This window comes from Geotrypetes seraphini, chromosome 2 (genome assembly GCF_902459505.1).
Source record: "Geotrypetes seraphini chromosome 2, aGeoSer1.1, whole genome shotgun sequence".
Taxonomy (NCBI): Eukaryota; Metazoa; Chordata; class Amphibia; order Gymnophiona; family Dermophiidae; genus Geotrypetes; species Geotrypetes seraphini.
Window position 1 is genome coordinate 138468974 of NC_047085.1, and position 27139 is coordinate 138496112.

The 27139-nt window shown below is 43.2% G+C and overlaps 1 protein-coding gene across 1 annotated transcript in view; it reads right to left on the reverse strand.

The window, feature by feature from the left end:
• Positions 1-1339: 1339 nt before the first annotated feature.
• LOC117354834 (histamine H3 receptor-like) overlaps positions 1340-27139 on the reverse strand; it is a 35410-nt gene continuing 9610 nt past the window's right edge. Inside the window, exons 3-5 of the mRNA XM_033932805.1 lie at positions 26725-26869; positions 19518-20155; positions 1340-1418 (exon numbers count right to left, since the gene is read on the reverse strand). Coding sequence (XP_033788696.1) covers positions 1340-1418; positions 19518-20155; positions 26725-26869 — 862 coding nt within the window. The remainder of the gene's footprint in view (positions 1419-19517; positions 20156-26724; positions 26870-27139) is intronic.

Consider the following 27139-nt stretch of genomic DNA (forward strand, 5'->3'; position numbering starts at 1 on the left):
AAGGGGATCACAAACAGATCGGAGAAGGTTATCATGCCGATGTACCGGGCCATGGTGCACCCTCACGTGGAATACTGCGTCCAGCACTGGTTGTTGTACATGAAGAAGGACACGGTACTACTCAAAAGGGTCCAGAGAAGAGCAACTAAGATAGTTAAGGGGTTGGAGGAGCTGCCCATACAGCGAAAGATTAGAGAAACTGGGCCTCTTCTCCCTCGAACAGAGGAGATTGAGAGGGGACATGATTGAAACATTCAAGGTACTGAAGGGAATAGACTAAGTAGATAAGGACAGGTTGTTCACCCTCTCCAAGATAGGGAGAACGAGAGGGCACTCTCTAAAGTTGAAAGGGGATAGATTCCGTACAAACGTAAGGAAGCTCTTCTTCACCCAGAGGGTGGTAGAAAACTGGAACACTCTTCTGGAGTCTGTTAAAGGAGAAAACACCCTCCAGGGATTCAAGATAAAGTTAGACAAGTTCCTGCTGAATCAGAATGTACGCAGGTAGGGCTAGTCTCAGTTAGGGCATTGGTATTTAACCAGAAGGCCGCCGCATGAGCGGACTTCTGGGCATGATGGACCATTGGTCTGATCCAGCAGTGGCAATTCTTATGTTCCCTTTTTACAGCATAATTTTTGAAAACAGTGTTGATAGGTTTATGAATGAGACTTGTATGCTGTGATTTTGTTTAGTGTTCTATGTATGTAATATTTGTAATCTGCTTTGGATAAATGCGGAATAGAAATAATAAACTATAAACCAGGGGTGTCCAATGTCGGTCCTCGAGGGCTGCAGTCCAGTCGGATTTTCAGGATTTCCCCAATGAATATACATGAGGTCTATTTGCATGCACTGCTTTCATTGTATGCTAATAGATCTCATGCATATTCATTGGGGAAATCCTGAAAACCCGACTGGATTGCGGCCCTCGAGGACTGACATTGGACACCCCTGCTATAAACTATTCAGTTTAGTTAAAATTTAATATACCACCCTTCAAGTCATGTACCATAGGGTCTGCAACTATTATAAAATAAATTAAAATCATCCGTGAATTAAGGGACCCTTTTACTAAAGGATACATATTAAGCCCTAATAAATGTTTGGGATTTTAAAAAAAACAAAAAAACATATGCTACCACAACACACATAAGCCTGCATAAACTATTTTTCAAAAATTCATTTGTAGACAGGTGTGTCATGGAAAAAGACTGGGCATAGAAACATTAATCAGCTAGCACATTCACTGAGTTAATGGTAAGTGTTCCTGTGTTCATTAAAAAAAAAGGTCCTGTTCACTAATGAGAAAATTAGCATGGGACCTGCAAAAACCAAATCCTAAATACTGCCACACTGAATCTGGACTTCACACATAGGTGCTAAACCTAGATCCCAATGTTCTGTGGTTAAAGGGTCCCTAAAAGAGAAAAATAATATTAGAGAAACCCAAGGGAAGCAGAAAGGTCACAATAATATCTAATTATAAAGAAAATTAGCAAACAACTAATAATAGGTAGATAGGTAAGATAGGGAATTAAGCTGCCTTGTAACTTCTGAGCAAGTATTCTTTTCCAGGTCTCATATATAAAGAGATTAAACACAATGGGGTAAATTAACCTGTCCTATCTAAAGTTTAAAGGATTAATAGATTAGATACTTTGTGGCCCAAGGGCCTTAATAGGTCATTGGAATGGCAACATTTTTATTAGTAGCCATTCTTTCAAATGTGGAACGTGCATTTGCCACGTTCCGATGATGTCAGCACGTTGCGACGGTAACTAGACTATATAAAGTTGTTGCTGCCATTTTGGCACTGTTTGAAAAGCTGTGACCGAATGCACTGATGTGAGTGTTGTACTATTTAAATTTTTAAAAAAACAACGTTTCTTTTTGGGGTTTTTTGAATGTGAATATATTTTTGTTTGTATTTATTTGTAGTGAGGATGTGTGTGGTAATGTCCAGGTGGCCCTGATGCAACGGATGTATGCAATTCCCGCGAAACGCTGGCCGCGTTGGCGAATGGACATGAATTGAAATTTTACTATTAAGACTCCGACAGTGAAGACTACTAAACAAATAAGATAAGTTTTTCTGGTCGAGTTTTTCAAATTTTGATATTACACACAGTATTTGATGTAGATTTTTTGAATAAGCATTACGTATTTAAAACCACATCTTAAATATTGAGTGGTGTAGGGTTTATATTATAAAATAGTGATTAAAAAATAGCACTTAAAAAATAGTTTTAAAGGCCAATGATTGGAGCAGGAGTATTTCTACTACACGGATTGTCTCAGTTTGTGACTGCATTGCTGTGCGTAGGCTCCATTTCTGAGGCCGTATAGGATGCCTTGATAGATGAAGGCTTGACAATACTGATGTGTATTGTTTGATATAGTGGTATTTCGCTATTATTTTTGTACCTATCTAAAGTTAGCCCAGTAGAAAAGGATAAACACATCGAAGTTATAATGAAATCAACCACAAGATGTCAGTATTGGTCTTTATGACAATCTGTGATGCACAAGACCTCCAAAACAAGAAGAAAAACTGTGGTCTCGATGTTCCTTGGTCATATGATTTATTAGAAATATAATTCACTCTTAATAACACTTTATTTCACACAAGCAGTTGCAATACAGAGCTACACAGACACAATTCCGGCATGTATTATTAGGTACCGATAGGCACTTTAACAGTGCTTTATTTTGCCATTTTAAATGACGTTTGTTACGTAGGCACTGGTAGGGCACCAATTAGTGTCTAAATTTAGCCGCCATTTCTAGAATGTCCCCCTTTGTGCCATGTGCCTACCAAGTTATGTGCATAACTTTCAACTAACTTTAATTAGGTGTTAATTGCCAATTATCAGTGTCAGTTAGACCAATTATGTTGTGCATTCAGATCAGCTAGGTGCACAGATGTAACTAAGCACACAACTTTACACGCAATATGCAGAATTTGAGGGTAAACAAATAAATGCAGATGCTTCAATTCCAAACAACAAAATAAAAATTTAAAAACAGCACTGAGTGACAAGAAAGACATATAAAAGGCTATTTTTCTGGTTCATAGTCATTCGCAAGCGGGACTTCGGCGTGCCGACATTACAGCGCAGACAAATCGGCGCAAGACCCCAGCGCGCTGCCTAAAAAGTTACTTTTAAAGAGCTCTGACGCGGGGTGTGAGTGGGGAAACCCCCCCCCCCCCCGATTTACTTCATATTCTTCACGCTGCCGTTGGGGGGGGGGGTTGGGGAGTTGGAACCCTCCATTATAGAGTAAACTTCACTTTTTCCTGATTTTTTTAGGAAAAAGTTGTTTTCTCTATTATGTGGGGGGTTGCACCCCCCACACTCCCCCCCTCCCCCAACAGCAGCGCGAAGAGTATGAAGTAAAGTGGGGGAGTTCCCACACACACACCCCATCGGAGCTCTTTAAAAGTAACTTTTTAGGCGGCACGCTGAGGTCTTGCGCTGATTTGTCTGCGCTGCAATGTTGGTGCGCCAAAGTCTCGTGCGCTTTTGGCCTGTCACCATTTTTCTCATGTTTCATATTGCTGACTAGTATATTACCATTGTCATTCCATAACATTGACCCCACCTCTTTTACTAAGCTGATGCGTTAAATGCTCCGACACCCAGAGGAATTGAATGGACGTCGGAGTACCTGATTGCTATTCAAAGTATTGTAAACCGCTTTAGGTGAATCTTCATGAAAAAGGTGGTTAATAAATCCAAATTAAATAAATAAGGGGTCCTTTTACTAAGACACGCTATGGGCGTATTAGTACGCGTTAGTGTTGAGCGAGCGCTAAATATTAGCACGCACTAAGACACACTAGTAAAAGGATCCCTAAATGTATACATTATTGCAAAGTAAACCATCATAAATAATAAAATAAGTTTGTCAATCTGGCAGATTTGTCAGGTCTGTCTATCACATAACTAGGGCGTCTTTTTTCAACATCAAGTGTATAGATCAAAGGACTCAGGCACTGTGCACACTGCAAATAAAATCAGTACAAAAAACTTATCCTTCCGGCTTCTTGATGTAGCATAGCGAAACACAGACTGTGTTAGAGCCGTGAACTGACCTTTTCAGATAAGTGGTCTACTGTTAAACAGCTTTTGTAGAGCCATAACATTTGCCACTCCAGTAGAAGCGAGAATCCTTGCTCCATGCAATGTGTTATGATTAAAATTCAAGCACCTTTTCAGCAACATTGTACCGCTGCTGTGGCGCCTTGCTGAAGAACTTATGAGCACATTTAAATATTTAAAAGCCTTTAAATGCTACATGATGATATTATTTGAGAAACTTGCCCAGTATTGATGAGAGGGAGGTCTTTTGTGTTTTGTTCTGTCACATAAATAGGGCACAAACTATAAAAGAACGAATAGCAAGGGAAAAAAAATGAACTTCATCAGTTACAGTCCTTAGCACAGATCAGCACAAACAGTTTTGTAGAAAGAAAAGAACAGGATTTTTACCGAAGTAGGCTGGGGAAAAGTAAATTAAAGAAATCACAAGTTTTGAACAATATTTTAAAATATCATTGAATAAAGTGTCTGCAAAAGGCATTGTGGAGTTTCTGATTTTTTTTACCTCTGCTATAATTACCAATATCTAATAAATATGCCAGTTAAAAGTCAAGGAAAACAAAAGAGGCGACCTCTGGTGCTCAATCCATTCTCCTTTTTTTGAAGCCATATGGTAACCTTATCCTTGCCCAATTTCAGGTATGAAGATTTACACCAATTAAAACCTGATGTAAACACCAGTCCCAGTAAAGATCCAGCAACTTTCTGGCACTCCTGGAGGATGATGCCAAACAGGACTGCCAGAAAGTTGCTGCGTTACTGCCGCCGGTTCTTTTTCCTCAAAGGTTCCTGAGGAAGGGGCACAGTTCCTTGAAACCCAGCTTGGTTGAACCTACATTACGAGGGGAAATTTTAAATTGAGAAACTGCTGGCGTTTGTGGACTCGGGCCTGCATATAAGCTAAGTCTAATATAGTGACTATTCCACCTTTCCTACAGTATGTCGGGTTGGATGTAGGTAGAAGCGCTGCTCTACTAAACTGTGTTTGTAGATTTCATGAAGGCACATTATTATTTTTACTCTATTAATCACTATTAAGCACACTCGGTGTGCTTGATGATGGTCTGTGGCTAAGAAGAGCAAGATGCTCACCTTAAAAGCTTGGCTTTGTTAAGCATTGAACTGGGCTTCTTAGAGCTTACAATCCCCACACTGAGGATACACTTCACCATTTCATACTTAAATTAAATATAATCATTGGTGTAGTGGTTACAATGCTCCTACCTATGTATAGGGCTTTGCTGCATTTGTTGGTGACTTTTAAGGACTTACAGCAGCTTGTGGTCTTTTGTTTTTTTGTATTGTTATAGTTCTCTGAACAGTGGCAAGGCTGGCTATTGGTGATAACCTGTAGGTATTAGGACTTTGCACCTTTTCCCTGCCACAACATATATAGAATTAGGACAAAAATAGGTGCACTATCAACATTTTTAGGTGCCCTTATAAATATCCCCATAGTACTGATCATCCCAACATACAACTTTTGAAAGAATAGGATTGCAATAATCAAGGAAGCTGCCTATCTGGAGCATCCTGCCTATGTGAGAACAGGAAGTCATACCAGAGAGAAGGCTTCCAGGGCAGGCTGACGGCAGCAGACTCACCTTTCTGCTGGATGACCCAGTGATCCAATTTTAGCCGAGCAGGAGGTAAGTGGGGTGCAGGGCAGACAGGTTAGGGCTTTAGACAATTTTTTCCCCAGACAGGGGAGAAATCAGTCCGGACACCTAAACAGTCCTCTAAAAAAAGGACATATCCGGACATCTGGTAACCCTACATTCACTCCCTCAACATTCAGGTGGTCTAACACCCAGAGTGGAATAACAGATGTCTTCCACAGATTTCAAGTATCTTATCATAACACGTACATCCTCTCAAACCTTGGAATCCATGAGAAGTTTCATATTATTCAGCTAACAACACCAGGGCTGCTTGGTAAGCCTTGCACTATCCAAAATCATTCCTAAGAAAATAAGAGCTGCTCCACTGAGTCAGATCAAGGGTAAATCTAGCTCAGTATCTTGTTTCCAACAATGATCAGGCCAGGTCACAAGTACCTGCAAGGTCCAAAAAGTTAGTTACCATACGGCTCCAGAAAAAGTAGGATGTCTCTATCCAGATGTTCTCTCTGACTAACTGCCTTTCCTGCCAAAATTCAAATTGGTGGACTGCCCTGTTCCCAATCAGGTCAGTGAATCCATATTTCCAAAGTCACATTGCAAACTTCAGAGCATACCCTGAAGAAAGCCACAGTATGGTGGCTGAAACATCAGTTTCTACCAGACAAAGATGCAGCAAGACCCGGAAACCTGCAACAAGCACAATGCCTGAGAGAACATCTAACTTAGCTCCATGGGGAGAACATCTTTAAACCATGGACTTTCACAACAAAATTCAAATTTCTGACCAACTGATTTTCCTGCCAAAATTCAAATTGGTGGACTGCCCTTATCCCAATCAGGTCAGTGAACCCACTATTTCCAAAGTCACACTGCAGATTTCAGAGCATACCCTGAAGAAAGCCACAGCATGGTGGCTGAAACGTCGGTTTCTACCAGAAAAAGACATAGTGAGACCTGGAAACTTGCAATAAGTAAAACCCAGATGTCTCAATCTGTCTTCCTTTTTTTTCTGGAGCCATATGGTAAATACCAAAAGTAGCAAAACTCCAGGCTACTTAACCTCAGGGATAAATAATGGCTTTCCCCAGGTCTACCTTAATAATGGTTTATAGGTGTTTTCACCAGAAGTTTGTCCAAACCCATTTTAAATCCAGCTACTATGGTGACTAGCACAACATCCCAGTGTTCCTAAGCTTCTGTACCTAATTCCCATAACGAAACCTCAGAATAGGGTTAAATCCTAGAAGAGACAGCCAGAAGGGAAAGTTCCATTTCCTTTAGACCAGTGTTCCACAAACCTTTTTTTTTTGCTCTGGCACATTAACGGAGCAAATGGTTTTCTGTGGCACACCCACAACCTCACCCCACTCTTCCCCCCAGCCCCATCCTACACAAAGCTTATCTCATTTTCACTGAGCTTGGGGCAGTGTCTGGAGGGCTTCCGAGCTTGCACAGATGTCAACACGATGTCATCGCACACATGCGTGCATGCATATGATGTCATCATGTTGATGTCATAATCTCAGTCAATACTCTGGCATTGGTAAACCATTCATAATACCACAACTATATCTCTCAATGCCACTCTCTCTTTTTAATAAATTGCTTTAATCAAACTATCAAATTACCTGATAGTTTGATTAAAGCAATTTATTAAGAAGAGAGAGTGGCATTGAGAGATATAGTTGTAGTATCATGTTGATGTCTGTACATGCTTGAAGGTCCTACAGACATGGCCCCGGGCTCAGGGAAAATGAGACAAGATTCGTGTTACCAGATGTTCAGAAAAACCCAAATATGTCTTATTTTTAGAGAGCTGTCTAGGCGCCCCAGAGGAATTTCCAAAACCCGGCAATTTGTCCGGGTTTTGGAAGACCCGAGCTCGAAGGCCGCCTCTGGAAGCAATTGCACATGCAAGACCGTCACCATGAAGACATCATACGCATGTGTGCACGCGTGTGACATCATTGCATCAATGTCTGTGCATGTGCAAAGGCTTCCAAACACGGCCTTCAAGCTCAGAGAGGTTCATATGGGGGCGGGGCTGGGGAGGACTGGGGTGGAGCCAGAAGCGGGACTGGGGGCCGAACAGGGCGGGCCAGGCATCCTCTTTTTTCAAAGATGAAATCTGGCAACCCTAGTGTGGGGAGCAGAGAAGAGGAGATGCACCAACGCTGGAAGTGACTCAATCCCTGGAGGCACACCCAGAATCTCACCACAGCATACAGTTTGTGATTCACTGTCTTAGGCTTATAGAAAAAACAGTCAAATGGATTGACTTGAGTAACAAAGTATACCCCATGAGTGGATAGGGCCATAAGTTTGCTCAAGGTACTACAAATGCTCAGAAGCAGTGCGGGTTGACTGCAAGGGAACAGCAGTGCAGAAGGAGGTTGCCTCTTATCAAGCCTGGAAGCCTGCCCAAGTCTTGCAAGAAGAGAGCATCTTGCATGGTAAAGTAAATGACTATGTTCCTCCCTTGTGCATGGACCTAGTTGCTCCCCCCCCCCCCCCATATGAGCTGCCCTTCAGCCCCGTGAAGCCTGATATCATTCACCACTCCTTCCCCAATCGAGCAGCATTCCAGCTCCATGGGGTCCAATATCCCTGGTGCTGGAGCCTGCCTCTATCCTACAACTTCCTATTACAATGTAGTTTGGAAGTTGTAGGACAGAGAAGGGCTTCTGGAGCAGGCTGAGAGCAGCCACTTTCAGTGCAGGGGGTGGAGCGCGTGGTGATACAGTGCTCCCCTGGGCTGGAAGGCTACTCGATTGAGGGGGGAGCAGGGAATGGGGAGCGATATCAGGCCCTGCAGAGCTAGAGGGCAGTTCGTTGGGGGGGGAGGCAATGCCTCCCTTCAGCCCTCAAACTATGCCCATACTTTGCATTTTTTGTTCTGGGCACATACATTATAATACACTAGTAATATATGATACATATTATAAGTTTTATGTCCATTGTTTCTAACTCCACTCAAAATTGCTAGTGACACTGACTTCACACTCACAGCCCTGCTAGGTATTCTAATAACATGAATTTTTTTAAATGTAGTGTCCTGTAGTAATCCATGTTCTTCAGGTTTTCCAACATAATTTGGAAATTAGTGTTGACACGGTAGATGTGCTTTAAGTCCTGAATGGCATTTTTCTAGTTTGAATCTACTTCATAATATGCCTGGTACTAAGAGGGTTTAAGCTGATATTACTTCGTTGGTGTGTCTAGAGATTGGCATAATATTGGCAATGCTGCAATTTTATATGACTGTGCTGTGCTGGTTACAGGGCACATGGAAACTGTAAGGGTGTGGATAATATAGAGGCAGAACCATACTCACACCATTCTCTGTAGGTTAGCCTTCTATGAGTACCATCACTTTTTTTTTTCTTGATTCCTAGAAAGAATTGAATCCTTCTGCGTGTTTCTGTCTTAGTTTGTGTTTAAAAGTTTTCTTAACTTGTTTTAAGATTTTATGTTTGTAACAGTTTTGTGAACCGTTTTGGTTTAAAACGGTACAGAAATTTTAAAATAAATAAATAAAAATAAAATAATTTTCCTAGAAACCCCCCCCCCCCCCAACACTGCCCCTGGACATACACATGAGACCTCCTTTATGAAATTGAAGTCAGTATTGAAAACTCACTCTACTTCAGTTAGGCCAGGGGTTCTCAAACTACAGCCCGCAGACTGGATACGGCCCTCCAAGGTCATTTACCCAGCCCCCGCTCGAGAATTTACTGCTCATGTTCCTAACCTGCTCCATTATGGCTTTCTCACTATAATGCTCTGGGCACATACATTATAACGCTCTGCATTTCTCACCGCTCCTCACTGCGTGCCACCAGTAATCCCCTCACGTGAGCTGTAAGGCCAGACACACAATGCTGACGTCAAGCTTCCACGCCGCATGACCCATTCGCTGAGTGTGTGGGCTGGTGTGCATAGCCCTGCTGCCACTGGGAGGGTTTCTTGGAAGTTTGGTATGGCTGGCAGGAAACTTTTGGCATTAGTGAGTTGCCAGATATTTGGGCTACTTGATTGCAGGGGCTTGGTAGTACTTCACCAAACGTTCCAAACTTCAGTATGCTGTTTCGGCTCTTTTTGTGAATTCCAAACCTCATTCTGGCGCTCCAGTAGCTTTACTCAGTATATTTCAAGCCTCATGTTGGTGCGACAATAGTTTCTTCCCGTCCTCCTTTCTCTGGAGCCTTATGGTAACCCTAGGTCAGGGGGACACGGTGATGTGATGCACTGGGGCCAAGGACATATTGGTTAAAATTGTTCTTCATTTTACATATTGTATTGTTCTTTCTGTGGGGGGGGGGGGTTGCACTACAAATAAAATACGTGCAGTGTGCATGGGAATTTGTTCATGGGGGGGGGGGGTTCAAACTATAGTCCGGCCCCCACCAATCTGAGGGACTGTGAACTGGCCCCCTGTTAAAAAAAGTTTGAGGACCCCTGAGTTAGGCCTTCTCTAACTAATGTCCTAGGCCCATGTGTTCCATCCAGCAAGATATCCAGCTTCGGTAACATCCCTTCAACCAGGGCAGGATTAACCAATAGGCCAAGTAGGCATGTGCCTAGGGCCCGAAGTTGTCAGGGGGACATGATGAAACAGAGGACTCGGTTTGTTTGTTTTTTCCCTTGGCAATGCGGGCCCCCCAGGAAAGATCAGCAGCGCTGCCCCCCCCATCCCCCCGGGAGATCGACAACACCGCCCTCCACCAGCATCACCATCAACCAACCTGAATAAGTGACGTCGGAGGGGGTGGACTGGAAGATGCAAAGAGTTGCTGCAAGGTCTCGCGATGACTACATCTGCCGGCTCTGCTCAGGGAAGAGGTAAGTGACATCAGAGGGGTTGGACCGGCAGATGCAGTCATCACGAGACCTTGCAGCAACTCTTTGCATCTGCCGGTCCACCCCCTCCGACATCACTTATTCAGTTTGGTTGATGGCGATGCTGGGGGAGGGCGGTGTTGTTGATCTCCCGGGGGGGGGCAGCGCTGCTGATCTTTCCGGGGGGGCAGCGCTGCCAATCTTTCCGGGGGGGGCGTTGCCAAGGAAAAAAAAAACACTGAGTCCTCTGTTTCTTCAGCAGGCCCCCTCTGACCTAGAAGGGTGGTGGAAGGAGAGAAAGGGGACAGGGTGATATGGAAGGGTGGTGGAAGGAGAGAAAGGGGCAGATGCTGATGGAATTGGTGTGCAGGGGAAGGGGGAGAGATATAAGGGGAAGGATACTGGATGGAATTGGGTTGGAGGGAAAGAAAGGGGCAGATGCTGATGGAAGTGGGGGGAAGGGAGAGGAGAGAGTGAAATTCCAGACCATGGGGGTGTGGATGTGGGAGAGGGAAGGGAAGGGAAGAAGAGGCGAGGAGAGAGATGCCAGACCATTGGAGGAGGGAATGGAAGAAGATGGATTCCAGACCAATGGGAGTGAAGGGAAAGATGGAAGGGTGAGGCATACAGTTTCTGGAAGTGGCACAGGACAGAAGATGAAAGGAAGAGAGTGACGAGAAGATGAGGAGAGCTGAAACCAGACAAGACAAAGGTTGAAAAAAATTTTCTATTTATTTATTTTTTTGCTTTAGGGGACATGCATTGCTGTTTCTGTGGTGTTTCATTGTATGCAGAGTCCAGCGTCATGGTGGTTTTATTTTAACCTTTGTCTATGTATTTCTATTTTATCCCCCCTTTTACAAAACTGTAGAGCATTTTTTTAGCACCAGCTGTGGCTAAAAACCATACTACAGTTTTGCAAAAGGGGGGAGAGGTTAGTTTGTGATTACTTATTCCATACTAAGCAAAGGTGTTTTCTGTGTTCTGTTTGTATGAAAGACATGGTTTTTTGTTAGCGTTGACTAGCCTTGTTTGGCGAAATGCATCAGGCATGGTTCTTGGGAGCACCTTGAATTAACCTGATTTGAATCTCCTTATTTTCTGCCAATCTTCTTTTGTTTCACGTTGGATTCTTTGGTGGACTGCTTGCCTTGTTGTTTCGTTGCAAATTAACATACATGGAGTGGAACGTACTAGAGGAGTTACAGATTTGGTTGTTTATATATACATATGGGTTACAGTTGGTTGATGTAGAATGAGGCAGTTGAGAGGCGTTGTAAACTTGATTATTAATATAGACTTATATTTCAGATAGTATTACTGCTCTACAAATATTTGAACACTTTCATATATGTCTGGAAAGGGTTCAGAGTTAAATTCCTGGGTAAGTAGGTGGGAAGGGAAAGAAGGGGGATTTGTTCAGAGATGTTTGGGGGTTGCATAGAAGAAAAACTGTGCACTGGTATACTAATCTTTGTTTGTTTTGAATTAAAAAAAAAAAAAAAAGAAATACAAGTGGAAATAAAGAAGTAAAGAAGAAAACAGATAAATGGGGCGGGACATGAATGGGGTAGGGGCGGGGCATGGGCAGGGTGGGGGCGTGGCAGGGCCAGGGGGGCCCAGTGTACTTGTGTGCCTATGGGCCCTCGAAGAATTAATCCTGCCCTGCCTCCAACTGCTTAATTCTATAATTTTATACTAATACTAGTCTTTAAGCCCGTTAAATTAACGGGTGCTAGAATAGATGTCTGTCTGTCTTTCTTTCTGTCTGTCTCTCTGGCTCCCTGTCTGTCATTCTTTCTCTCTCTCTATCCTTGGCTAGTATTTGTCTGGGGAGGGGGAGGTTTCTTTCTCTCTTTCTCTGCTGTCTGTCTGTGTTTATTCTATCTGTCTCCCTGGCCCCCTGTCTTTCTTTCTGTATGTCTCTCTGTCTTTCTCCCTGGCCCCCTGCCTACCTGTATTTATCTGTTGTTCCATGCCTGACTGTCTCTCCGTGGCCCCCTTCTGACTACCTACCCCCTCCCGAAAGCAAGCCCGTTACATTAATGGGTGCCCTGTGCAGCAGCATTAGCGTTTCCTCTACCCCCTTTCCCTTCCCGCGGTCCCGACTACAAAGCTGGTGATTCCAGCAGCGTGTGCAGCAGTCTTCACACACTGCTTCGGGCCCTTCTACTGCCCTGATTTACTCTGGCACGTCCCTGATGACATCATCAGAGACGCGGCAGAGCAAATCAGGGCAGAAGAAGGGCCCTAAGCAGCATGTGAAGACTACTGCACACACTGGAATCGCAATGTTCTTAGTCGTGTCCGCGGGAAGGGAAGAGAAGGGTGGGGTGGCAAAGGACTCGGGTCCCGGGTGGTGGGGTCAGTTTTTCGGTTCGTCCCGGGGGGGGAGAGGAGGCGCTCTTTGTACCCCAGTCCCGGCTTGTGGAGGCGATCGTCGGCTGGCTGGGAGCAGGCTTGTGGAGGCGATCGTCAGCGTGTAAAGAAACTTCCGTATTGTGAGGTGGAGAGCAGAGAAGCTTGTCTGGTGCGCATGCGCACTCGAGCTGTCACGACGGATCAGGGAACACGACTTTTGAGTGCGCATGCGCAGCCTAGCATTTTATTATATTAGATTTTTATATACTGTTTGTAACCTAGGCCTCCTTATATTATTTCAGGGTTTTTTCTTAGTCCAAAATCTTATTTTATATTGTAAACTGTTCAAATCTGCTTGGATTAACAATAAAGATGAAATACAAAATGTAAAACATGCATAGAGAAAGTTCATTTAAAAGCAAATGACTGTCGTTAGTGCTTGTTGCACTTTTTTACATCGGGGCAGGCAGTCCCGCTGCTGCCCGACCCAGCCAGCTGAGAGGGTCCTTGGAGAGGAGCCTTAAAACACCGGCACAGCAGAGAGGGAGCCTGTCGCTAGTGCTTGTTGCACTTTTGTACATCGGGGCAGGCAGTCCCGCTGCTGCCAGACCCAGCCAGCTGAGAGGGTCCTTGGAGAGGAGCCTTAAAACACCGGCACAGCCGCGGTACGCGGCCCGTGGTCGCGAGCCCCGGTCGCGAGCTGAAGGGGCTCAAAAGGGGCTTTGAGCCCCTTCGGAGCCTAAGAGGAGCAGGAAGCAGGGCTATCGAATCTTCAACATGGGTAAGAGGAAAGCTAATGCAATACCATCCTCTGGAACAACAGGCCCAATGGATCGCCATCTTGTGGTTCCTATCTTGCCACATATTGAGGAACAGGTAACTTTTAACATTCAAGCTGTCTCCTTATCTTCTGGGGAACCAACACCACCTCCTCAACCATCATATTCCTCACAGTTAGAAGAATCTCCTTCCCCTTTTAAGGAAGGAATAATTTCTTCTTCCCCTCAATCATCTTTACTATCTGGTCTGGAGGTTTCAGGACAATCCCTGGGGCAAACTAAAGAACTAACCCCAGTACAGATGATTACTGGGCAAAGCTCGGACACTCTCCCCAGGGATAAAGTGATCACTCTAAATGATGTTTGGCTTAGTATTAACAGAATAGAGTCATCTTTACAAAAAACCGTTTTGAACTTATGTCAATTTTCATCTGATGTAACTGTGAAAATTAAAGAACAAGATAATAATATTGGAGAAACAGCTGTGAAGGTTGAAAAGCTAGATCAGGTAGTAGGTAATTTACAAGCTAGTGCTGTTTCTAATATAAAGGATAGTATGATGATACATGCTAAATTAGAAAAAATGGAAAATGCTATCAGAGTTAAAAATCTTCGCCTGTTAAATTTTCCAATCACACATTACCTTTCTCCAATGGAGCTCTTGAGAATGTATTTGAGGGAGATATTACATTATACTAAAGTGGAGACCTTTGAGGTTGATAACCTATATTACATCTCAAGAGACTCCAAGGAAAAGGTAGATGAAGGTGGAATGGAGAGAATAGTGTCACCTGATAGTTTGAATGTATCACAATTTTTGGAGTCATCTAAAGACATAATTGATAAACGAGCAACTCTCCTCGTGACCTTTAAGACAGAGCTTGAAAAACAAGATATTTTGAAATTATATTTCCTGAAAAAACAAGAGATGTTTTGTGGTCAACGGGTGATAATTTTTCCAGATGTCTCTAGACAAACTCAGTTCAAGAGGAAACAGTTCCTTCAGCTAAAGCCAAAGGTTTTGGCAGTCGGAGCTACTTTCTTTTTGAAATTTCCATGTAAATGCTTGATTTCATATGGAAGTGATAAATATGTGTTTTTTGACCCAGTCCAGGTGGAAGATTTTATTAAAGAGAAACCTTTGCTGAAAGTTTATTTTTGGAGGATGATGTATAATATATATATAAAAGTCATTTGCCTGCTCCTAGATAGTAGACAGAAAGATTTGATTTGATGTTTTATTTTAAAATACTGGCGATCAGCAATAATGTGGACTAGGATATGGTTGATTAGTTTCATTATATATTATGTTGTTCCTTGTAGGGAATTTACATTTGTACTTTTTGTGTTCATTCATGCATGTTTGTTACTAAGGTATTGTAATGAATAATCCAATAAATAAAGAATAAAAAAATAAATAAAAGCAAATGTTCTAGACTTTTTAAAAAAACAGACTCCCAAGATCTTTTTCTTGGGTGGTGTCTCCTAATGTAAAACCAGCATTATGTACCTAATTAGGATTATTTTACCTGTATGTATCATTTTGCATTCCTCCACATTAAATTTCATCTGCCATTTGGACACATGGAGAGATATTTTGGAAAGAACGTCCAAGTCTAAATTGGGATGTCCCACTCATGACATCCCAAAAAAAATCATCCAATCTGGCAACCATTTTTGAACAGGAAAAATGCTGGGACTTCCTGTTCAAAAACATGAGAGAGAATGTACAAAAAAAAAGAACAGCCATTTTCCAAACTAAAACATCCAAATTATGAATGCCAAAAATAAATAAATAAAACAAACAGAGACAAGGACATCTGTCTGGCAGCATTTGTACAAAAATGGCCACAGAAATGTCTCTGGACAACCTCATGGTGAGTGAAGTGACACCCAGGTTCATATTGCACTGCAATTCTGTTGTTTTCAATGGTGAGCCATCCAGAGACAGAGAAATACCTACTACATAAAAACATAAGAATAGCCATACTTGGGGTCCAATAGGCATTATAAAAGAGAAAATATAATGATTGCATGAGATTAGTGGGCAGGGTAGGACGTTGAGAATGTTCCAACTGCTCAGATATCATTCAGTAATAGTGAATCTTAACTATATATAATAAGGGGAATTTTGTTGCCTGCATTGTGATCAATTTATTGGGTCTCCATAGGAACATAAGCACATAAGCATTGCCTCCGCTGGGTCAGACCAGAGGTCCATCATGCCCAGCAGTCCGCACACGCGGAGGCCCATCAGGTCCAGGACCTGTGCAGTAGTCCTCTATCCATACTCTTCTATCCCCTTTTCTTCAGAAAGTTGCCCAATCCCTTCTTGAACCCCACTACTAACTAGAAACGCCTTCACCGGATCAGACTTTAGATCCATCTATTTTGGCGACCCGCACACGCAGAGACCAAGCCAGGTGCTCCCAGATGGAGACCCTGATTACCCATATCCCTCAATGTGATTTGCAAGGAGGTGTGCATCCAACTCACGCTTGAAACCCAGAATGGTAGTCTCCGCCACCACCTCCTCTGGGAGAGCATTCCAAGCGTTCACCATTCACTGTGTGAAATAGAATTTCCTGACATTTGTCCTGAGCTTGCTGCCCCTCAGCCTCAGTCCATGACCTCTTGTCTGTGTCACTTTTGACAATGTGAACAACGGTGTTTCTTGCTCAATTTTATCGAATCCATTCAGTATTTTATAAGTCTCAATCATATCTCCTCGCAGTCTCCTCCTCCCGAGGGTGAACAGTCCCAGCCCTTCAAGTCGTTCTTTGTAGCTCAAATTTTCCATACCTTTTACTAGCTTCGTGGCTCGCCTCTGCACCCTTTCCAGCAGGGTTATATCCTTTTTTAGGTATGGAGACCAGTGTTGGACACAGTACTCCAAGTGTGGTCTGACCATTGCTCTGTAAAGCGGCATTATAACGGCCGCCGATCTACTCGTGATCCCCTTCTTTATCATACCTAACATTCTGTTTGCTTTCTTTGCCGCCGCCGCACATAGAGCCGACAGCTTCAGGTTCCTGTCTATCAGTACCCCCAGGTCCCTTTCTTGATCGGATTTGGCCAATGTTACACCTAACATTTTATATTCATGTTCCTTATTTTTCCTACCCAGGTGCATCACCTTGCATTTGTCTATGTTAAACCTCATTTGCCACTTTTCCGCCCATTCCTCCAGCTGATTTAGATCCTTCTGGAGATCTTCACTTTCTTTTTGTGACCTAACTGCCCGACATAGTTTTGTATCATCTGCAAACTTGATTATAATACTTGTTGTTTCCTCTTCAAGGTCATTTATGAAGATATTGAATAAGATGGGCCCAAGAACCGATCCCTGGGGCACGCCGCTAGTCACCTTCTCCCAGTCCGAGAATTTCCCATTTATGCTTACCCTCTGCAATCTATTCTCTAGCCATTTGCCTATCCATCTAAGTACGTCCCCTTCAGTTCCGTGGCTTAGTAGTTTCCTTATAAGCCTTGTGTGCGGGACCTTGTCGAATGTTTTCTGGAAGTCCAAGTAAATTATATCCACCGGGTCTCCGTTGTCGATTAGTTTGTTCACCTTCTCGAAAAATTGAAGTAAATTTGTCAAACATGACTTCCCCTTCCTGAAGCCATGCTGACTAGCTCTCATCAGGTCATGATTCTCCAGGTGTTGCACTATGCTATCCTTGATTAGTGCTTCAACCATCTTCCCAGGAACCGACGTAAGACTGACAGGTCTATAATTGCCTGGTTCTCCTCTCGATCCTTTTTTGAAGATTGGGATGACATTCGCTATCTTCCAGTCATCAGGTATTTGCCCGGTTCTAATTGACATGTTAGCTAGGGTTTGTAATAGTTCTCCAATTTCTACCTTTAGCTCCTTTAATACTCTCGGGTGAATTCCATCCGGTCCGGGGGATTTGTCACTTTTCAGTTTGTCAATCTGATAGTATATCATGTCCAATTCGCACTACTTATTCTCTGTTTATGGCTTCATATAACTATTATTCTTTATCCATTCTACATAGGTGCTTGTTGTTTTCCTGTTGCACCTATGCATATGTTTGTAGCATTTATACAATATGTTCTACTTATGTAATAATTTTACATAAAACTTTCAATAAAAAGAATAATGAAATGAGAATAGCCATACTGAGTCAGAACAATGGTCCATCTTGCCTAGTACAGTATCCTGTTTCCATAGCAGCCAATCCAGGTCACAAGTACCCGGCAAAAACCCAAATAGCAGCAACATTCCATGCTACCAATCCCAAGGCAAGCAATGGCTTCACCCATGTCTCTCTCAATAGCAGACTGTGGACTTTTCTTCTAGGCACATGCCCAAACCTTTTTTAAACCCAACTACACTAACCGCTGTTACCACAGCCTCAGTCAATGAGTTCCAGAGCTTAACTATTCTTTGAGTGAAAAAATATTTCTTCCTATTTGTTTTAAAGTATTTCCATGTAAATTCATTGGTCTTTGTACTTTTTGAAAGAGTAGAAAATCGATTCACTCTTACCCGTGCCACACCACTCTGGATTTTGTAGAACTCAATCATATCCCCCTCAGCCGTCTCTTTGTCAAGCCGAAGAGCCCTAACCTCTGTATCCTTTCCTCAGACAAGAAGAGTTCCATTCCTTTTATTGATCACTCTCTCCTCAAAAATGGATTTCCTGTCCTATTAACCCTCTTTCTTCCTCCCCTCTTAAAGTCAATCAATTTGTACCTTTGCTTAATCTTTGTAAACCGCATAGAACTTCACGGTATTGCGGTATATAAGCTGTTATTATTATTATTATTTATCATTTTGGTCACTTTTCTGTAAACTTTCTCTAATTCCGCTATACAGTATATTTTTTTGTTACGGTGACCAGAACTGTTTGCTTTTTTGGCAGCCACTACACATTGGGCAGAAGGTTTCAGCTTATTGTCTATGATGACACCTAGATCTTTTTCTTGGGTGCTGATTCCTATGGTAGGGTCCAGAGAATAGCGACTAAGACAGTTAAGGGGCTGGAGGAGTTGCCGTACAGTGAAAGATTAGAGAAACTGGGCCTTTTCTCCCTCGAACAGAGGAGATTGAGAGGGGACATGATTGAAACATTCAAGGTACTGAAGGGAATAGACTTAGTAGATAAGGACAGGTTGTTCACCCTCTCCAAGGTAGGGAGAACGAGAGGGCACTCTCTAAAATTGAAAGGGGATAGATTCCGTACGAACGTAAGGAAGTTCTTCATCCAGAGAGTGGTAGAAAACTGGAACGCTCTTCCGGAGTCTGTCATAGGGGAAAACACCCTGCAGAGATTCAAGACAAAGTTAGACAAGTTCCTGCTGAACCAGAAGGTACGCAGGTAGGGCTAGTCTTAGTTAGGGCACTGGTCTTTGACCAGAGGGCCGCTGCGTGAGCAGACTGCTAGGCACGATAGACCACTGGTCTGACCCAGCAGCGGCAATTCTTATGTTCTTACCATATGGCTCCAGAAAAAGGAGAACAAATTGAGACATCTGGGTTTACTTACATTGCTTTCAATAGATGTCTCAATCCGTCCTGCTTTTTTCTGGAGCCATATGGTAACCCTACCCTAAGATGAACCCTAGGATCTGGATCGAGAGTCATTGCCATGGATAATTCTTCTAAGATCCAAGCATCTTGAGTATTTCACTTTATCTGTACACCTTCCATTATTCCTTACCTTAAGATGCATGGAACAAAATTCTCATGAAAGCTCGCCTAAATTTTTTGTGGCACAATGGGTACAAAATGGGATTAACAGAGGAATTACTCCATAAAAGCCACGCTGCGATCTCATACCAAGAGTGATCCACACATATACATTGGCTGATTGCACTTATTAGGAAAAGCAGTCCATATGGTCCCCAGCAAATAAAATAGACACCCACAATTATTGCAAGAGACTTTGCAATTTGTTTATCCTTTTCAAGTTTAGAAAGATGAGAGGCATTCTGATTTTTGGTATTGCTTTGCTGCCTGATTGATTCTTTGGGTTTTCCAGTGAGTGAAGTCTGATTCTGAGTCTGCTCCATAGAAAATGGCTTCTGTTCCTCTGCCACATAATAAGAAGGTGATAAAGGGTCTTCTTCAGACAGATTTCTTTCTTTTATAAAGAAAACAGTTGCCTGATCCTTTTTTCTTGGCAAATTCAACATGTGTTTTTTGTGTCTTCGTTTTCTTATATTCCAGTAGATGCTTAAATTGAAGTATATGACACTGATAAATGGTAAATAAAAAAATAATACCAAACAGCTAATCATAATTTCCCAGGCATTTAAAAAATCATACACACATTGCTCAGGAACATTGCTGGTTCCACTATCCCATAATATCACTGGAATAAATGAATAAAGAAACGCTATGCCCCAGGCAGCCCCTATTTTGGGCAATGCATTTCTAGTCGCATTGTTCGTTCTTTGTAAGACCTTGTAGGCAACCTGCAAGGAAATAAAATGTTACTATCAGTGGAAGACACTTTAGGGCTCATAATCAAAACTGAAACATATCTAAAAACCCGCACAAGTCGGCAATTGGATGACCTACAAGAAGGTCGTCCAAGCGCTGATAAGCAAACCGACTTTCTGAACGTGTAGTGGGACTTTTTATGTCTCTGAATGCTGCTGTGCACCCAGAGCTGTGAAAACAAGTATAAGTGCCAAAAAAAAGTATCCAAAGTGACCAGATAACCACTGCAGAGACAAAGTAAAGACCCCCCCATACACTCCCCCAGTATTCACTGACCCCTACACACTCCCAAAATGAACAGAATTTAAAAAAGTACATACCTGTCTCCGGAACATCATCACCTGGTAGGGGGAAAGCCTAGTAGAGCTGCACACGTTTTCTTAGCCTGGGGGTGGGCTAGTGAACCATAGAGAGGAGGACCCAGGCCCATAAGGAGAGGAGAAAGATGTCAGACCACTAGATAGGGAGAGAGAGGGAGAAGATGCTGTACAGGGATGGAGAGGAAAGGGAGAGAGAGGGAGGAGATGGTACACATAGATAAAAGGGAAGAGAGGGGAAGGGAAGAGAGAAGGAGGAGATGGTGCACATGGATAGATGGGAAAGGAAGACAGTGGATACTGTAGATTTGAGAAAAAAAAATTGAAGAAAGTTGAATATTAAAAATTAATGCCAAAGATGAATGTAAGGCAGTGGTCCATTGTGCCCAGCAGTCTGCTCCCGCGGCAGCCCTTAGGTAAAGCACCAGAGCCCTAACTGAGTCTAGCCTTACCTGCATATGTTCTGGTCTAACAGGAACTTGTCTAACTTTGTCTTTAATCCCTGGAGGGTGTTTTCCCCTATGACAGCTTCCAGAAGAGCATTCCAGTTTTCCACCACTCTCTGGGTGAAAAAGAACTTCCTTACATTTGTACGGAATCTATCCCCTTTTAACTTTAGAGAGTGCCCTCTTGTTCTCCCTACCTTGGAGAGGGTGAACAACCTGTCTTTATCTACTAAGTCTATTCCCTTCATTATCTTGAACATTTCAATCATGTCCCCACTCAGTCTCTTTTTTTCAAGGGAGAAGAGGCCCAGTTTCTCTAATCTCTTGCTGTATGACAACTCCTCCAGCCCCTTAACCATTTTAGTCGCTCTTCTCTGGACCCTTTCGAGTAGTATCGTGTCCTTCTTCAAGTACTGTGACCAGTGCAGGACACAGTATTCCAGGTGGGGTCTCACCATGGCCCAGTACAGCGGCATAATAATCTACTCCAATCTGTTTATGATCCCCTTCTTAATCATTCCTAGCATTCTGTTCGCCCTTTTCACTGCCGCCGCACATTGCTTGGATGGCTTCATTGACTTGTCAACCAGAACTCCCAAGTCTCTTTCCTGGGGGGGTCTCTCCAAGTACTGCACCAGACATCCTGTATTTGTGTACAAGATTTGTGTTACTGACATGCATCACTTTACACTTATCCATGTTAAACTTCATTTGCCATGTCGCAGCCCATTTCTCGAGCGTGTTTATGTTCTGTTGCAGGTCATCACAATCCTCCTGCGTCTTCACTATTCTGAATAACTTCGCATCATCTGCAAATTTAATCACCTTGCTTGTCGTTTCAATTTCCAGGTCGTTTATATATATATATGTTGAAGAGCACGGGCCCAAGCACCGAAGCCTGCAACTCTCTACTGGTGACGCTTTTCCAGTTCAAGTATTGTCCATTTATCCCCACTCTCTGTTTTCTATCCGCCAACCAGTTTTTGATCCATATATTTCACCCTCAATCCCATGGCTTGCAATTTTTCAAAGTAGTCATTCATGCGGGACCTTGTCAAATGCCTTCTGAAAATCCAGATATACAATGTCGACCGGGTCACCTTTGTCTATCTGTCTGTTAACTCCCTCAAAGAAGTGCAGCAAGTTCGTCAAGCAAGATCTTCCTTTGCTGAAGCCGTGCTGGCTGGTCCTCATCAGATTGTGACCGTCAAGGTGGTCAACGATGCAGTCCTTTATCAGCGCCTCTACCATCTTTCCCGGTACCAAGGTTAGACTCACCGGCCTGTAGTTTCCTGGATCTCCCATCAAACCTATCATGAAGATTGGCGTAACATTCGCCACTTTCCAGTCTTCCGGAATCCTTCCCGATTGGATTGACAGATTGATTATTAGTTGAAGCAGTTCAGCTATAACCCCTTTCAGTTCCTTGATTACCCTCAGTTGGATGCCATCTGGTCCAGGGGATTTATCATTTTTAAGCCTGTCAATCTGCCAGCATACCTCTTCTAGATTGACCGCCAGCCCAGTCAGTTTCCCATCTTCATTTCCTAGGTACAGTCTGTCAGCTTCTGGTATGTTGCGTATATCCTCTTCTGTAAACACAGATGCAAAAAATGTGTTCAGTTTGTCGGCGATGGCTTTGTCCTCTTTCAGCACTCCCTTTATTCCATGGTCATCCAACAGCCCCACCACTTCCTTCGCGGGTCGTTTCCCCTTAATGTATCGAAAGAATGGCTTGAAGTTTTTCGCCTCCTTGGCAATTTTTTCCTCGTAGTCCTTTTGGCCCCTCATTATGGCATCTGCTTTGATGTTGCTTGCGCTTTTTCCATTTTTTGTCCACTTTTGACCTTTTCCATTTTTTAAACAAAGCCTTCTTGTCTTTGATTGCTTCTTTCACCGCTACAGTGAGCCACGCCGGAGAGAAAACAGCAGGAAGGAAATTCAACCAATGGTGGATTTGAGAATTTACATCTGCTGTCTATATTTTGCACTGTTCAGGAAGAAATGTATTTGTGTCTATTTCTCTGGTATATTTGTGTCTATTTTTCTGGTGTTATACTCCATGCAGAGTCTGGCATCTTAGGGTTTCAATTGTGTATATTAGTACTTTTAGTTTGTGGTCCTGTATTTGCATAGCATTTATCTGTTCTGCATATGTGACCAAGGCCAGGTGTTCTGGTAGGTATGAACGCCAAGAAGTGTTATTGGTGTTATGGCCCATATTTATCGGCTCTCCTTTACCCCTTTTAGACCCAAAACGGCCCTTGCTTAAAAATTAGCTAAGACCATTGCACTACTATTGCTACTATAGTGGCATACCAAAGGGGAGCGGCAGCCCACCCTGGGTGCAGCTCATCAGGAGTGCCCCAGTCCAGAGTTTGGTCTCTCCATGCTGCAGCCTACAAGTTTCAGGCCACCAGTTGCATTAATGAGCTAAACACACTGCCTTCGGCAGTCCCAGATGCTTTCGCTCTTTTGCAATGTCCTGCCTCTACAGGGACAGGAAGTTGAAACAGAGGGAAAGCTTCCGGGTCCACCAGCTCATTATCACTGCCGGCGTCCCGAAACTTACAAGTGGCAAAGAGAGAGGTATGAAAAATGTCACACCAGGTTGAAGGGAGGGAGGGAGAAAGCCACTAAATTGGAAGGGAGGTAGGAAGGTAGACCAGAAGGGAAGGAAGAGGAGAGAGAGATGCCAGACCATAGGGAAAGGAGGGAAGGTAAGCAAAGAAGAGGAGAGAGATAGAAGGGAAGGAGATAAAGATGCCAGACCATGGGGTTAGGTGAGATGGGGAAGGAAGAAGATGAGAGACATGCCAGAGGAGGGGGAGGAGGGGAGAGAAAGAGAAAGGAGAGAGAAAAATGAACAGAGGGGTGAAGCTGGAATTAATCATGTAAAAAGGAAAGAGGGGCGCAGGCTGAATGGAAGGGGAGAGGGTAGACAGTTTCTATGTTTCTTTTTTTTTTGCCAAATTTACATCTACTATGTTTATATTTTGCATCTACTATGTTTAGATTATGCATCCCTGTTTAAGTGGTGTTGCACTGTATGCAGAATCAGGCTTCCTGGCAGTTTAGTTTAACTTTTGTCTATAACTAGATCCTACTTTTCCCTCTCTTGGAAACCTTCTCTGATCTAACATTGTAACCCTTCTTCCATAACTCTTTTTGTAATCCGCTTTGAACCGAAAGGTAATGGCGGAATAGAAATCTGTAATGTAATATTTCTAATTTTAGTTTGTGATTACTTATTCCATTCTGGACGAGGGTGTATCTGTGCTATGCGTGAATGAAAAAGACATGGTTTTCTGTTAACATTGACTTTGCAGGATCATTCTGTACTAATCTGGTTTGTTTAGTTTTATAATGGGTGTGTTGACGTTCTAGTGCTCACTGCAGTGTTTAAGATGCTGCCTTTTCCTAGTTACACCCATGTAGTGTGACTCATGGATTATTACTAACATTAATTTTTTCATTTAAAGGAGGGGGGTGTTAAAACATGATCAGCCCCGGGTGTCAAATATACTAGGTAAACCATTGATAATCTTATTGAATTTGAAGTATAATTGGAATTTGTAACCTGTGGGAATGTGCATCTCTTCTCATATTTTACACAGTACAGAGGAATGCATTTCTATTTTTCCAGTTTTCTACTGCATAAAACATAGGCATTAGAACAGGAGAGGCCATAGGGGCCATGACCTTCCCAAAAATTACTGGCTAGAAATACCTTTTCCAAGGCTGCAGTAATATACCTAGGCAGACAGCACTCTCATGGGAGTGCCATCTTGCTGCTGGCCAGCGTACCTGATGGTTGTTTCTCTGCCGCGTCCCTTCCTAACATCTACTCCTTCCCAACACACACACACACTCCTGCCACCGCCGCCATGTGTCTACCTCAATTTTTTTCTAAAAACACAATACCACCCTGATGTCAGCCCCAGCATCTTCTCTCCATTATGGGCCGCCCTCTTTGACATCTTCCCGTTTCCGCTGGGGTGGGCCACAGTGAAGAGAAGACACCAGGGCCAACATCAAGGCAGTGAATGGCCATCTTATTCCTTGAAAAATACCTAAAAAGTCATTTTTCTGTCCTGGGGACAAAGCTACTGCCTGATGCTTCCAAGGACTTCTTTTCAGGGCAGGCCAAAGTCACAATGAGCTGCCCTCTGATACATTCTGAATCACAAACTCCCTCCTGAATTATACCCCTCATATATGAGCCCCCTCCAAAAGGGCCCCCCACCAATTCTAGGCCTTCCTCCCAAAGGCCTCTCCAATGCAAATGCCTCTCTTCCCAGAAGACCACCCAATTAAAGACCTCACACAGAAGCTCCACCCCCAATCAGCCAGTGTTTCCCCCATCCTTTCATGGCCCTCCACCCAGGTCTACCTTGAAATATCCCTGAGGTATAGTGGGGGCAGACATGATTAATCCAAATTACTGCTGCCCTTGCTGGTGCCAGGTTCAAAATTGCACCTAGGGGTCACTGGCAGCATTTTAAATTTGGAGCCAGCAAGGTAGGAGTGGCTGAAGATCATTCCTGCCTGGTCCCACCAGACCCTAGGGATATTTTAAGGAAGCCCAGTGGGTAGGGTTACCAGATGTTTGGATTTACCCCGGACATGTCCAGATGGCTTTTCAAATTCGGGCACTTTATCTGGGCTTTGAAAAGCTGGTGAGATCAGGGCCAGAGTTGGAGTGCATCTGCGCAGATACACTCCAGCCCCAGCCCACAGAGACGAGGTTTGTGTGGGGCTGGGTTTGGGGGCAGAACAGGGCAGACCCAGGGCTGAACAGGGCAGTCCTGGGACAGAACAAGGCGGGGTATGCATCCTCTTTTACCAGATGGAAACTCTAGTAACCCTACCAATGGGACTATAGAAGAATGGAGGAAATTTACTGATAAAAGACTGACCCCTCCCCTCCCCCCAGGCCTTCTGATTGAGGTCCTAAACTGGAGGAGTCTTAGGAAGGAGAGGATACAAACTGAAGGGGGCTTCATGAGCAGGGCCTTGAATAGCTGGACCTTTTGATTAGAAGGTACTTGAATTTGGAGAGGGGGCTACTCTTCGGGAGCTAATATATGGGGTGGACTTCAAGAAGTGGAAGCTTGTAATTGGGCAGGTATCAGGGGCAGCTCACTATAATTTTGACCATTTAGTAATTACCTTGTGCAACTTTGATAGAACAAAGAGTTGTCAGCCTGTTGGCGAATACCAATACTTTTAAAAAGATAAGCAAATTCCCTTTCAATGATTTCATACTGTTGTCTCTTTCTAAACATAACCTCTGTGTTTTTATTCACAGTCATCATCAGACACCACATTCGAAGAACACTGAAAGGTTGTCATGACTGAAGAAAACAAATATTGCGGCACTACAAAATAGAAATATTTGAGTGTTTTACGTTGTGGATATTCTCTGCTGCAACAAAATTTTTTTTTTTTAACTATTTAGATCGTCATACAGATGAGTGGGCTAACCTATTATTCACACCTGAGGTGGCTGACCCAGTTTTCCATTGGCAAATAAAGATATCCCATTCAGTCAAGTGCAAAAATCTGCAAAACGTGTTGGCATTTAGTCTAGTCCACTTGTTCACTGATAAATATTGATGTTTTAATGCACTACTAGAGCCACAAAAGCTGCAAATCTGCAAAATTGAGTGTTAGCCCATTTGTCCATAGTAGCATCAATTTTGCAGTTGCAATTATTAGGCAATAAAATCATCTAGAAGGTGATGTCATTCATGCAGCATTAGTGTTAATACTTACAGCCTTAGTCACAGATAAAAAACGATCGTGGCTGATGAGCACAATGCTGTACACTGAAGATACGCACAAAGTCGAATCCATGATTAACCAAAATTTACAAGCAACCGTTCCAGCAGTCCATCTTCCAGTTAGCGTGTAAGGTATACTCCAAGAAATAGAGAAGAATCCTTTAAAAAAAATGGCATAGTGTTATTGCTTTCCCCTTTATATATTATAAATCCATTTTTATATAGACCAATGTTCAAGTTGGGATATTCACCGAGGCTCATTTTCAAAGCACTATGGTGACAATGCAAGGGTGATTTGTGGTAATATACAATGGCACCATCAGTGGCGTAGCAGGGGTGAGTGACGCCCCTCCCCCAGCCGCGCGCGTGCACCCCTTCCCTCGTACCTCTTCATTTTCCCCTGCATG